Source organism: Aplysia californica, unplaced genomic scaffold (assembly GCF_000002075.1).
Source record: "Aplysia californica isolate F4 #8 unplaced genomic scaffold, AplCal3.0 scaffold00194, whole genome shotgun sequence".
In the NCBI taxonomy this organism is placed as follows: domain Eukaryota; kingdom Metazoa; phylum Mollusca; class Gastropoda; order Aplysiida; family Aplysiidae; genus Aplysia; species Aplysia californica.
The window spans coordinates 278,554-292,834 of NW_004797464.1; the positions used below are offsets into that span (position 1 = coordinate 278,554).

At 39.3% G+C, this 14,281-nt stretch overlaps 1 protein-coding gene across 3 annotated transcripts in view; it reads left to right on the top strand.

Moving 5' to 3' along the window:
• The window catches only part of LOC101845692 (universal stress protein MSMEG_3950/MSMEI_3859), a 30,404-nt gene extending 16,382 nt beyond the window's left edge, over positions 1-14,022 (top strand). The window contains exons 2-5 of one of the 3 annotated variants that reach the window (XM_005098813.2): positions 4,566-4,699; positions 7,986-8,072; positions 10,227-10,324; positions 11,008-14,022. In XM_005098813.2, coding sequence (XP_005098870.1) covers positions 4,636-4,699; positions 7,986-8,072; positions 10,227-10,324; positions 11,008-11,223 — 465 coding nt within the window. In that variant the 5' untranslated portion in view covers positions 4,566-4,635 and the 3' untranslated portion in view covers positions 11,224-14,022. Of the gene's footprint in view, positions 1-4,565; positions 4,700-4,731; positions 4,785-7,985; positions 8,073-10,226; positions 10,325-11,007 lie in introns of those variants that run through there. The other 2 variants (XM_035969907.1, XM_005098814.2) reach the window with 2 other exon arrangements.
• Positions 14,023-14,281: the final 259 nt, after the last annotated feature.

The following is a 14,281-nucleotide window of genomic DNA, read 5'->3' on the forward strand; positions in this document are numbered from 1 at the left end:
GAGAGAGAGAGAGAGAGAGAGAGAGAGGCAAGCAAGGGCTTATGTTTTTTTAAAAAATGTTTTATGGCGCTCTCAACTGCATGCGGTCGTCGAAGCCCACTCTGACTATGGCTTAATAGAGGCGGAGTAGAGAGAAAGATAGGGGAGACGTAGAGAGCAACACACACAACCCATACATACACACACAGAGGGAGAGAGAGAGGGGGGTGAGAGAGGAGAGAGAGAGACTCTCCCTTTTGCCTAGCGAGGGGTTGTTGTTGCAGCATACAACCTGAATTTCCAGTCGTGTGCCCTGCTCGTGACAGAACATCCATGATCCTCATTTGTTTGGGTTTTTTTTGTTTGGCTTAGAGCGTGGACGACGCAGCGATGAATCCGTAGATCTACGTACCAAGGACCTAACGTTACAACAAATAACTATTTAAATAGATATCTAACCTTCTTGATCCGTACATAAAGCACGAGAGGATGTTTTATGTTAGCGTCCCATGTTGGTTCAACGCCCACTTAAAACTATGAGGCAAGGAGGTTATAATTTGTTCTCTAAGCGTAAGGTCATTTCTCTGAGCTTGATTCAAATGCGGGACCTCCGAATAGAATGTCTAAAGGGTGGCTGGCGGTTGCTCTGGTGTGGCTTGCTCCTTCTTTCCTACCAAATATCTTTAGTCCTTGTGTATTATATCCCCTTTCTTCTTGTTTGTTTTAGTTACTCTCTTGTATCACCTCTTATGTTCGACTCTTATATGACCTCATTTTGCTTCAAGTGCTGAAAACAAATTGGACATCTTATCAATGATAAGGCATTTCAAATAGGTGGAGAGCCTTAACGACCCCGAAACAACCTATATTCAAGAAATTGAACCGTGCAATCCACGACACAGCCCAGACTTTCTTTGTTCTTTCTTATTTAACATCTGTCATCCTTATCTCTTTAGAATTAGTAAGAGTTTTGCGGTACTTGTAACACTTTTTTTTAGGTCTTATAATTACCAAGTTTAAAGGTGTCACAAGAGAGTAACAAACACATCTGCGGAGAGATCAGGACAATAATTATGTGTTTGTAGGAAAGATGCAGGTTGAGCACACCACACCAGAGCACCCGCTGATCACCCGCATCCTCATCTCACCAATAAATATGTTCTTCTAATAAGACCTTTGTGATGTTGGCACGTATTTTACCTGTATTGACAGTACTGTAAAACTGAAACATAGCCCACCAGGGCTAATTAAAACGCTTGGTTTCATTTCTTTGACAGCGGATGTCGCAGAGACGAGAGAGCTTGAATGCTAATTTTTCCCGACGCTTTATGGCCGTCATCCCATCTATGTATACGGACTCAGACTCAAGAGTTCATTCATGCCGTGCAAAATTTGCCTTACTGCCATTTACAATTAATTATTCTGCTTAGTGGGCAGATTTCTGGTTAGAGATACATAATATATATACATACGATGATTTATCGCTTGCTTAATTGTTTGATTTCCCCCATGTTCACCCACTCCTGTACATCAGTAAATAGGCCTTTTGGCTAGTAACACGAGATGTGCCAAATTTGTGACCCTCTTCCGTTTTAAAAAAAACTAAAGACCAAATTTCGGCCATGTTTGTGTTCTTCTCTTTATTCAAACTAAACTAAATCAAAGCTACCCCCCCCCCCCCCCAAGCCTCTCTACATCAGTAATAATTGGACTCTATTTTATTAAGTACTTTCAAGTCAACGATGATTTCGGCCATTCATGCAACATTCCAGCTCGTAAACTATTGGCATTCATTTGTACCCAGTCGTTCACGCATGCACGCACGCACGCACACACGACCTGTCTCACTCACACACACGCGCGCGCGCGCACACACACGCACACACGCACACACATACACACACACACACACACACAAACACAACAAAGGCACGTGGACAGAAACACACGGATGGTCAACACGGATGGTCATTTATAATGTTTTACGATCCCATCTACACAATTATTTGTGGTTAGACTTTGGAGAGCGCCACTACTAGGACATGTTTATAATGTTGTTTTAAAAAAAATCTCTTTTCCTTTTATTTCTGTCTATATCGCTTTTCCCCTGCACTAGATGGTCGTCATGCTGTCGATGCGGTTCTGTTAACTCAAATTAATGAAGGGGGTTCATGTACACGTATTTAAATTAGTGAATACGGGACAAGGAAGAATTGGTAGAAGTTGGTGGTTTGAGGGAGCATTTGGTAGGTCCCATTTCTTGTCTGTCTGTCTGTCTGTCTGTCTGTCTGTCTGTCTGTCTGTCTGTCTGTCTGTCGTCTGTCTGTCTGTCTGTCTGTCCGTCCGTCTGGTGTCTCAGCTCTATAAATGGCCACTAGTGTCTCGATGTTTTTCGCTTCATACTCACATAAAAGTGAAGCAATTTCATATTTACACTGAGGTTCCCTGATTTTATCATAGTTTATGGGTCTGAGATAAGGCTGACCAAAGACAGCCCAGGTCTGTAACTGACAATGGGACAAAGGGTAAAATTTCGCTGAAGTCGAGATACAAGGTCAAAGTCCCAAATGGACATTATTCGCTATGTGTGGGTGGCTGGTGGGTGTTCTGGTCTCCTTTCCAATCTATCGTCCTTATATAAATTTGTCTTCCTTTTTTATTATTTTTTTTGTTACTTTCTTGACACTCTTGTAAACCTCTGATCAGAGAGTTTACAGTAATACTACTGTAAACCCTCTCTGCTCTGATCTTCGGAACTTGTGACCTTGTATACACATGTTGCAAGTGCCGTAAAACTCTTACTGAACTGAAACTAAAACGTCATGTGTGTTTGTTTGTGTGTGTTGGTGTGTAGGCCTCTGTGTGTGTTTGTGTGTGTATGCGTGTGTGTCTGTGTGCGTGTGTGTCTGTATGCGCGGGCATGTTTGTGTGTGTGTGTGTGTGTGTGTTTTGGGGGGGGGGGGGTTGCTTTTTTAAAACAAAAATTTTGTTTGAAGCATTGTTTTTACCAATGTTCCGGACTCTATCGGTCTGCAGAGTCAGCTATCACCCCCCGAGGCGGTGCCACTGACTGAAGTGTCTTCAGGCCATTCTCAAAAGGGGGGGGGGGGGGCATTTCTCGTTCTAATGAGCAGTACAGTTGTAAATGGGCTGATCCAGCAATGTCATGCTAATAACTTAAACTGTGCCTGAACCACCACAGGGAACTGCTGCTTTTTCTTTCCCAGTCCTCACTATCGTCATTTTCCTCTACTTCTTTCGTATGTTTGCCTATCTCTTGTGACCTTCTAGTTCCGGGGTGTCTTGATTGTTGAAGCTAGAGAGGTGAGCAGAGTAAGCCTGATTCCCTCTTAGGACTTCAGTTGACATCCACCCCTTGGCGCTCATATGACCTTATGCAGAGCGCCGTAAAACCTCTACTAAAGCAAACACAGAGTCAGCTAACAGAACTGGAACAGTAGTTAGACGACATGTGCGTGAGAGTTCCCGTTGTGTGTCGGAGAGAAGCGCTGTACTGTGCCTTTCTTTTGTCAATATTGTGTTTGTATGTTTGAGAGAGAGAGAGAGGGGAGGAGGGGGAGGGGGAGCAGGGAAAGAGAGAGAGGGTGGGGGGATGAAAGAGAGAGAGATGGGGGGTTAGAGAGGTGGGAAGGAGAAAGATGCGTTTGTCCCCTTTACGAACGGAACAGTAGTAGTAGTGGTAGTAGGAGTAGTAGAGTAGTAGCAGCAGCAGTTGTAGTAGTAGTAGTTGGAGTAATAGTATGTCAATTGGACAGTGGTGTGGATCGAGAATAATAATAAAATAGTATCTCGGTCTCTCTGCTGGGATATTGTATCCCTCTCGCTTAGCCTGGGTTAACCATGACAGGCAAGATCGCAGCCCGCCTCTTAAATCAAAATTATTGTCAATATTTTGTTAAGATTTTTGCTTAATTTAATTTTTTTTAAATTAATTCATTTATGATTTAGTATAGATTTGTGTATTTTTTATCTAATTTTTAGGGGAGGGGGGCGTAAGATAAACACCTACATACATTAAAAGTATGTGGGGGATAAAACGGCTGACCGCACCTGTTCTGTGGCGAATGTTTAATCTTTTCGGTTTCAATCTGACAATCTCCAACTGCCTGGTCCTACGGAGGTGAAAGGTGAATGTCCCGTTCTCTGGTCTTCGTGTGAAGGTCACGTGTCCACGTATTGCTTGTTGGACCATGGCATGGCTTTTTGTGACCGGTGTTCCGTTGGGTCCCTTCCCTAAAAAAAACACACACACAAAAAGAAAAAACAACGTCTGTTCCCTGCTCGCTGTGTGCCGCCTACTCTCTCTCTCTCTCTCTCTCTCTCTCTCTCTCTCTCTCTCTCTCTCTCTCTCTCTCTCTCTCTCTCTCTTTGTGTGTGTGCGTGTGCGAAGAGAGAGAGAATGAGAGAGTGTGTGTGTTGGTATGTGAGGACAGAGAGAGAGAGTGAATGTGTGTGTGTGTGTGTGAGGAGATAGAGAGAGAGAGAGTCAGTCTGATGGGGTGTGTGACGGTCATATTTCACTGGCACAACCCCCTCCCCCAACCATTCCTCCCTATCTCCGGCAGTTGGCCCAGATGTAGCCTCTCTGAACTCTCTCACTGCAGATCAACACGCAATGGACGTACGCATGATGGCATGGCAAGCTTTTACCCTCTCAAGGCCGTCATTCTATGGACAATGGCGAAAGAGACAAAACATTGTAGGCTACCTGTAGAAAGATTGTAATTTTCTTGCAAAGCACATAGAGGGACAGAGCCTACCGCGGATATTATAATGTGTACTATGTAATCTACATGTAATGTTGTTGTTGTTCTCTTCTTCTTTATATTATTATTATTATTATTATTTTTATTTTTATTATTATTATTATTCATTATTATTTTACAGGGTGGTTAAAAAAGAAACGCCAAAATCACCATGCGATGTTTAAAGAATGAAAAAAAAAAAAAAAAAAAAACAACCTCTAGATTGGACACATGTGTTGTCTTCAAGTTTTTGTGCCATGCTCTACACGTGCTCAATGTGGCAAACACCGGCAGACAGGACAACATCAAGCCTTTATGAGAATGCCTCCCAAATGCACCTCAGAATGCCTCAGGCCACAGTGTTTATTGCAGCTGTTATTAGATCTTTCATGCCATCGATATTAATTGCTGGAAGTGGTGGAACTTTACAGTTACTTTTCTGATCCAGCAGCCCCCCTGGGTTCTAGCCCTTCTGCCTGTCGATGTCGCAAAAAATTTACAGGTTTGTGCTTTGTCCCTGTATAAAGTATTTCCGATATCTGGGAAGGCAGGTAGGTGCTACACAGGTCGCTAAGTGCCCGGCAGGAAAAGAGATGGTGCGATACTGTTTCATCCTGGCAGCAGGGGCGGCTCGTGGGGCTAAAAAGTAGGCGTGCACAATTAAGCTATAGCAGGTTGAAGATAGTCAAGGGCATAGTAAATGGATTGTCGCTTTAATTTCTAGAACTAAATATATTTGTTAGCTAAACGTCAGTTTCTTCATCCTGCATTGGAACTGAACACTAAAGTAATAAATTTCACTACTCCTCTACGAAACCTTTCAAAGGCACAACTCACAAGACGCAGGACGGTGACTTAAGTATGTCACATTCACCTCCCTCGGGTTCACGGTCACTGGTCACAGAGTCGCTTAAAATAGTGGCAAGACAATGAGCCAATCACAATTCACTTGAGCACTCCGCTGAATTGCTCCGGGATCACATAATTTTGGCATAGAATAGTGTGCAGTCTATCATGTTTATTTTTAGTAATTTTAGACTGCCTACTGAGGGCTATGTTTTTTTGGGGCACATTTGAGATGTGCCGTCTTATTAATATTAATGTACCGACAAACTCTCTACGAGTGTCGTCATCATTTGGATTATCCCAAAGAGCGATTTATAGGTCAGGTTACCACTGTTGAATATCCTATTATGTTTAGTTAAAGCGCAGACTTTGGCATGGCATAGTATATGTTTTACAGCGCTTTTGACACAGAAAAGACAGTTAAGGCGCCAGCGACGACCTTGTTTTGAAATAATATTTGGCTGATGTTTGTTTCTGACTTCTTTTTTTTATGTTTTTGGATGCTTTTCGTAATAGAACATTAAAAAATTTTGGGTGGCACAGCCCGACCGTGCTCTATGGACAAACCGCGCCTGCCTGGCGGTCACACAGCGGGCAGTCAGGTGGGGTATCCTTGCGTATCCTATTTAGATAGATAGGAATTTAGTGGGATGAAGTGGTTTAACATAGACTGTGTCTTTAACATACCCCCACCAAAAAAATCACACACAGTGAGGTCCAGAGATCTGGCAGGCCAACTGCAGAAAGCGAGGTCATAAGCACCTCTCCTCTACCATTCCTACCAATCTACCACTGAGGCACGTTTTCATTCTGATGAGCTGGAACCCAGAGATGCTGATCGGGCGGTGTTCCATCTTGTTGGAAAATGAAGTTTTTCGAATCTGCGTGCAGTAAGGGGAATATATTCGTCTGGTGGGGGTATGTTAAAGACAAAGTTTATGTTCCACCACTTCCAGCAAATATCAATGACATGAAAGATTGAAGAACAGCTACATCCAGCACGGTGGCCTGAGACATCCTGAAGCGTGATCGGGTTTATGTTGTGCGTGCTGCCGGTGGTGGCTACATTGAGAACTTGCAAAACATGAAATAAAAATTTGAAGGTATGTACAACGCATGTGTCCAAGCTGGAGATTTCTATTGTTTTTCCTTTTTGAAATATCGTGTGATGATTTTGGCGTATTCTTTTTTAATCACCCTGTGTTATTATTATTATTATTTTTCAAAGTACAGATAAGAAAGCACTCTGCTCTAAGATGGACGCTACCCCCCCTCTTTCCCCCTCCTTTTCTTGTTCCCTAAATTGAAAGTGATTCTACCGTCATTCCCAGTTCCTGTACAATACATGCAGTTGGTTCAAAGATTCTTTCCTAAGTAGTAGAGAATCTTTGGTTGGCTTTCTCAGACACATGCCATTTATCCTACTGAAATACCTACAGACAATTACAGATTCTTACTGCAAGCACTCCCCATGGGTGCCCAGATTTGAAATGCGGGAGATAGCCCTGGTTCATAATCTCAGTGGGCCAATCTAGAATTTTTGTTGTTAATTAAAAGTTTTCTTTGCTATCCTCTCCCACCTGGTTTAATTCTAGAGCTATGCTTTTAAGAACCTAAATATAGTCGTACCACCCACTGGCATTTATGTCGAAGCAGGGCATTATATATATATATTGTGTGTGTGTGTGTGTGTGTGTGTGAGGCAGCGTGGTGGAATCAGGGTCTCTTCAAAATAATCATAGTGACGAGACTTGCATTTTTCCGCAGGTTTGTAAATGTTTATCAAATTTTTGTTTTTTGGCCCATCACCTTTCATACCCTTGAAAGAACTAATTTCTGTGTCGATTTTTCTTAAAAATGTTGATTAAAGTCTCAAAAAATGTAAATTTTCAGTTACCACGACTCTTAAGCTAAGGAAATAACTAAACTTTGGCGGCCATTTTCTCACCAATTTTACCTCTGACAACAGGTGACATCTACCTCCTTCATTCACAAATATCTCGACTTGTATTCAAGATAAATGGATATTTTTTTCATCCAAATAAAGACAAGTGAACAAGCTTTAGGATGCTACCAATAACCCTACATGCCCAAAAATTGACGAGAGCCTGATTCCACCACTCTGCCTCACACACATATATATTATACATTTTACTACCCAGGCGATCCCCTCCGTCCACCTAAATTCAAATCGCCCACTAGTGAACTGTATTATCCAGGTTGAAAGCGCTGTTCAGAAGGATGCGGACAGTGAATTTAGAGGTCCTGCCTTTAAAGTATTTTGTCAGTTTTGAAACAAGCTTTATAATAAACCTTACATGTTTAATTTGTCATGCCACTCCGTATCTTATGTTGATTTTATAGTCATGCTTACACACTGTCCATCTCCCACAGTTTACATGAAGTTTGTGCACCGGGAAGGGAATGAGGTGCACACATGCTATGTGGCTGACTACTTTGGTGATGTGGGCGTCATGGAAGGTAAACGCACCCTTTACTCTTTGCTACCCCAGAATTACAAAATTCTATTTGCTCAGTACCTGGTTTTGAGAAATTTGACATTAAAAATGTTGCGTTTCACAATAAGTGTCAAGCTTGTGCAAGTGCAGTTCTTTGAATACCTTGATAAGGACTCCTAATAATCTTATGATTTTTGTAGAGCAGATAGAACATTTTGGTTTCTGACCTCATGGTCTAAGTAACACATAAAAATGTCAGATATAACTTTGCAATTCTAAGGTAGTGTTTTTATCTTATCAACTCTTAAAATTCGGTGAACCAGTTCAGCTGGTGTACAGCATTGCTCTGTCATAGCAAAAATCTACAAACCCCCAGCACTAAAATAAAACTGTAGGCCTATATTATATATGCATTGCACGGATCATTCATTTCTTCTCAGGTTGGCGTTTATTTTATGCAAATAGGTTAAATTGGAGCAGAGTTAATTATAGTGTAGGGAAGTTTGCAGGGCCGAAAAATTGGATGATAGAATGGGCTGCGCTCAAAGGTGGAATAATCCATCCTTCTATATACATGTACTCAGAGTTAACCTAGAGTATTACTTTTAGAGGGGAAAATAAGAAAACTTAACTAAGTTTGTCTTGCAGTGTGATATTTTTAGTATGAAGATAAGTTTTATGAAGTAGTTATTTTACCTTGAGCCCTCAAGATTGATAAGTTGTCATTTTATTTTTCTCCCATGTTCCCAGTATAACTGACAATTTCTGTCTTTATTTTTCTCCCATGTTCCCAGTATAACTGACAGTTTCTTTCTTTATTTTACTCCCAAACACTGTATGTTAAAATATATGAAGTTTCCCTCCCAGATATGTAAATTTGTATGCCATGAATCAGTGTTGTTGCCAAATTGTTAAAGTTTATTATAAAAGCCAACATTATTTCTATGAGTATGTCATTTTATGAGACAAAATTGAATTGGTTTTTTTTGGTACCCTACATGTATCTAGTCAATGCAATGTTCCCAAAAATTGTGCAAATGACAGAACAGAGCAATGAACTTTAGTTTCAGAGTTCTGTTGTCCTGTTTGTTTGCATAGATTACTATTTATAGTATAATCGTACTATGTGTGAGACATGGTGTAATCAGGCGCTCGACAAAATAATGAAGTCAAAGAAAACAGCTTTTTTCTGCAAGTTTGGCAATTTTTTGGGAACTTTGTGTTTTCTACTCATTATCCTTTATGTCCATTTAATAACACATTTTTGTGTTGATAAAACTGAAAACAGTGATTTAAGGCACACAAATATAAATTTTTCCTTTTTCCAAGGACTCACAAGCTATGGAAGTCACCACGCTTTGGTCGCCGTTTTCTCGTTAATTTTATAATGAAACCGGGCAATCCCCAGGTCCTTCAATCGCAAATATTATCTCGACTCCTGTTTAAGATAGATATGGGTATTTTTTTCATTGAAAGTAAGACAAATGAACACGCTTTAAGTTGATACCAATAACTCCACGAGCCCCACAATTGTCAAGCACCTGATTCCACTATGTTGTGACACATATGTACATGCTCTTTCATGAAATTATATGTGAAGCAGCGTTCTGAAATCAGGCGCCGGTCAAAATAATGAAAGTCAAGAAACTGGCATTTTTCAGCAGATATATCAATTTTTATTTGATTTATGTTTTTTGGCTTTCATGCCCTTTAAAAACACATTTCTGTGTGAATTTTACTGAAAAACATTGATCAAAGGCATAAAAGATGTAAATTTCTGTTCCCACAGACTCTCAAGCTAAGGAAATAACTCAACTTCGGTGGCCATTTTCTCGCTAATCTTACCTCTGAAACCACCTCCTTCAATCGCTAATATCTTTACTTGTACCCAAGATAAAAGGATAATTTATTTATCAAAAGCAAGGCAAATGGACAGGCTTTAAGATGATACCAGTAATTCCATATGCCCCAAAATTGTCAAGCACCTGATTCCTCTATGCCGTGACACATATGTACATACTTTTTCATCACATGTGTACATGCTTTTTCATAAAATTATAATATTGTCTGTGACCAAAGTGTGACTTCAAAAATAGATTTTAAATTCCCTGGCTTGCCTGGCAATTCATAGCAAATTAATTCTGACTGTGACTTTGTTCCCTTTCTTCCCCTGTAGGTCCCACGCCAGGCCGTATCCAGGAGCTGGAGACTCAAGACAGGGAAAAAGCAGCAGCCATTGAGACCACTGTCAATCAGATATTCAAGACCAATAATGTGAGAGAAGAAAGAAGGAGAGGGAAAAGGAGGGAGAGGGAAAAGGAGGGAGAGAGAGAGATTTGTATAATAACTATTGTATTCAGTACACCTGATTTCATATATCTATAATGTCTTTTAAGCATTGCAATTCTACATGATAGTCAGATTCTTAGTACAGTGAATGGTAGTTTCGGTAAAGTACTCTTTTCTGCTCTCTTTACAGTAACGATATTATATAGCTTTCATTACCTTGCTCTCAATGGCAGGATTACTGTGAAAGTAAAGTTGTTCCCGCATCCCATCCGGACATTGGGTATTGCCTTGTTACTGTACCTGTTCAAAATGTTCGCCACTCCCTGTCGCAATAGAACCATGCTGGTCTGGTTTGTGTATATATATGAATTGATAAGTAATTCCCCAACCCCCATCTCTTTCCCCAAATGTTTATTTATCTTTGAAATAATGTGGAGTCAAGCTTAAATCAAATTATTAATCCAAAAACAGCAACAAACCGAAAGATAATAAAATTTCCCTTTTCTCTATTTGAGCGAACTCTCTAAACCAAAAACCTAGTTAAACCAAAGAAACTCAGGCAGCCACACCGATTTCTGTGTTTGTGTGCAAGAAAGAGGGAGATTTGTGTTTAAGTTTAAGCAGGCTTTCGTACTATAATGCCGATTTCTTGCAATTTCCTCCACCAGATCAATGGCACGTTCGAGCGTTTAGTGGCTAGGGAAGTCTGGCACAAAATCCTGGAGCACGCTCAGGCTGTCAAGGCCAACATGATTGTGATGGGATCACGCGGCATGGGCAAGGTCAGGCGCACCATCCTAGGCTCGGTCAGCGACAGCGTCCTCCACCACGCGCACATTCCCGTCTTGATCTGCAAGCACCCGGACGAACAGCAGCACAAATAGAGAGAAGAGGGCTTACCTTTTTAGATGCTGATTAGACGGAAATTAGAACTCCATAAAGTTGATTATCTTTTGCCTTGTTTCTTTCTCCCTTTCTCCACCAATAAAACCTAAATAGCAATTAATTGTTGTGTTTCGCACCTGTGTTCAATACTGTTGTTATGGTTCTATATTTTAAGTTTTTAGTACCCCAGAAAGCCATTGAACTTTTTTCTTTTCTTGTCTTTTGTTCTGTCTTTTATTTATTTTCTTTCTTTTTTTAATAACAAATTTCTACACTTTTTTCAGTTGAAGTTCTTTATTTTTCAGAGCAATTTACCAGATAATTTAGAAGCCTGGAAGCGATTCTATTCTGTTTCATCAGTTAATTTTGATACTGTTTTCATTACCAATTCCATTTGAAATTTATCACTCTTGTGATAAATTCATATCAGAAATCAGAACACATCTTACCAAAAGTAAAGTTTGTTCATTATAATAACTGGTCCGACTGAAATATTATCTTCCACTTATTGTTAATTAATGCATATTTTGCTCAAGGCCATGCTCTGTCAATTACACAGTCATGATTTTATTCCCTCAATAGTCTGTTGTACAACTCTTTATCCTTTGGATCTTTATAGAATAAGCAAATTAAAGATTTTTGTTTCTTTAGATTAAAGCTGCAGTTTTATTTGTTTTCACTGTGGGGAGGCTGGAATATCATGTTCAGTTTGCTCTCAATGTGTTATGTCAACATTTAAAAAATGTCTTTTTGCTCTACTCGATTGCATTGCTCTCTGAAGTCACTCTTTCTTTAATCGTTTTTGAGAGTAGATATGTCTTTATATAGTGTACTTTTTCTGTCTATTGCCCCGTAGAACTTTACAGATCTTTTTATTGTTGAATAGCTGCTGAGAGCAGATCTACAGAGATGGACGTAGCTTTTGTACTTTACTGCTTATTGTTCAGTAGAGCTTTGCATTTATGTCATGTAAAACTGTTGCAGAGGAGAATACTCTTTTTTCGCTTATCATAAGTAGATCTCATTGTCACAGCTGAACATCTGTAAGATTTTATTGTCACTCGTTTACATAACATGTAAGTTATTTTTTGTTCCATTTATAATAGTAATTGTTTTCATTCTATGCCTTGCCCCAGTGCAGCTAAATGATCAGTGTATTTTGTAGATTTATTTTTAAAACGCTATGCTTTGGAAATATAACATGTCAGCCATAAGATGATGCTTGATAATAAGTTTAAAGAAAGACCTTGTCATTAATTGTTTCTTATATTTCATTGACTACAATAATTTTCAATAATGTGGACTTTGTGGCAATTCTTTTACACCATTTTTTCAGGAACTGTTTTTTATCTATTAATGACTTTAAAATAATCATAATGACTTTTCTAAATAATGCATTGCTGTAAGTTGATGGTCGTGAAATTAAAGTGAAAGCAGTTGTGATCAAAATCAAAAGATTTTTTGTTATAAATCAAATATGTATCAATCTACATATCGACTTATGTGATGACATTTATAGTTTCCATTCAACAGTTTTGTGTTTATTGGTTTTGCAATCATAACTCACTGGACACAACATGTTTGCCTGAAAGTCTTGATTATAACAGACAATGTCCAGTTGACAGTTCTAGTACCTTGTACATTTTCTTGAACAATGAATGTATAAATAGACTTGGCTGGTTTGAAACCATGTCAGATTAAGGTAGTTCTGAAGTTGCATTTCGTCGCCTTTGTGATAAGATCAGGTGAGAGACTTTTTAAAATTTTTCAGGAGAAAGAAAAAATGTATTTTTATGAAGAGGATGGCTTTGAGTTATCTGATTTTCATAATGTTCTATTCAAAATGGGAGTTTTTTCTCCTAGATCAAGAAGGCTTTCAGATTATACCAATAAGTCTATGACGAGGGCCAATTCTTCCGTGTCGTGACACATATTGTAGTCTTCAATATTTTTTATTCTTTAGCCAACAGATTATTTAAAATCTCATCTTTATTACCGGCCAATACGTTTATCTCAGTATGATCTGTAGACGTCATATTTATCTCATTCTTTTATCCATATCTGTGAGATCTGACTTTCAAAAGTGATGTCCAGAATTCAGAAGCTATCTGATTCCACAGGATTTTGAGAATTCAGAAATGATCTGATTCCACTGGACCTTGTTCCTTGTGTATTTAACCAGAAAATTAATATATATATTCATACAATATATTATATTATGTTTCTGAAGAATGTGATACTAAGCATCTTTTTCTTGTCAAACTTAGTTCTGTGCTACTTGATCGTTTTGTAGAAAGGACAATTGGTACTCTGATCCTGAAAAATTTATGTGGATATTCGCATGTTTAAAACCCAACTGTGTCATCTGTATTTTTATCAAAACATGTGGGGGGTTTTTACCAGTCTTTAATGGACATTTGTGCCAAGTGTTGAATAAAGTCTTTACTTTAAGAGCAATTGGTATCCTACTGGACTATGAAATGGACGACTCAGGGTCATATCCTAGTTGAGAATTCTTGAACTTGGGGTTGTTTGGGGAGTTCTTAAGGTGCTGTCCATCTTCTTGACTCTGTCCTATCAGAGTTGACATTGGACTGGGAGGTCCTGTTTCCCAAAAATTACCCTACAAAGCAGAAAGCACTGTTAAAACCATACTGTATGATACTTTTACCTCCAATTTTAAATCTTTTCCTCTGCTGCCTTTCTCCCACCATGAGGAAGCATGTGGACCTAGCTGGTTTGACCTATATGTACTCACATTTTTATTGAAACAATAAATTTTGTATTCCAAATACTTGAGTGCTTTGTTTCTGTCTTCATTGGGACATACTGTTTATTGTTACACTGATCTGCACTGATCCACGATTGAGGCATGTCTTGCAGGCCAGGCTCCTCCTGAATTTGTGAAAATGTACGAAGTTCCTGCAAAGGGCGTAAGTGATGTATTCAAACTTTGAAATGTGAGACGTCATGATGAAATCAGTCGCTCGTCAAAATAATGAAATTGAAGAAGTCGGCATTCTTCCACTGGTTTGGAAATTTTAATTGAAATTTTGC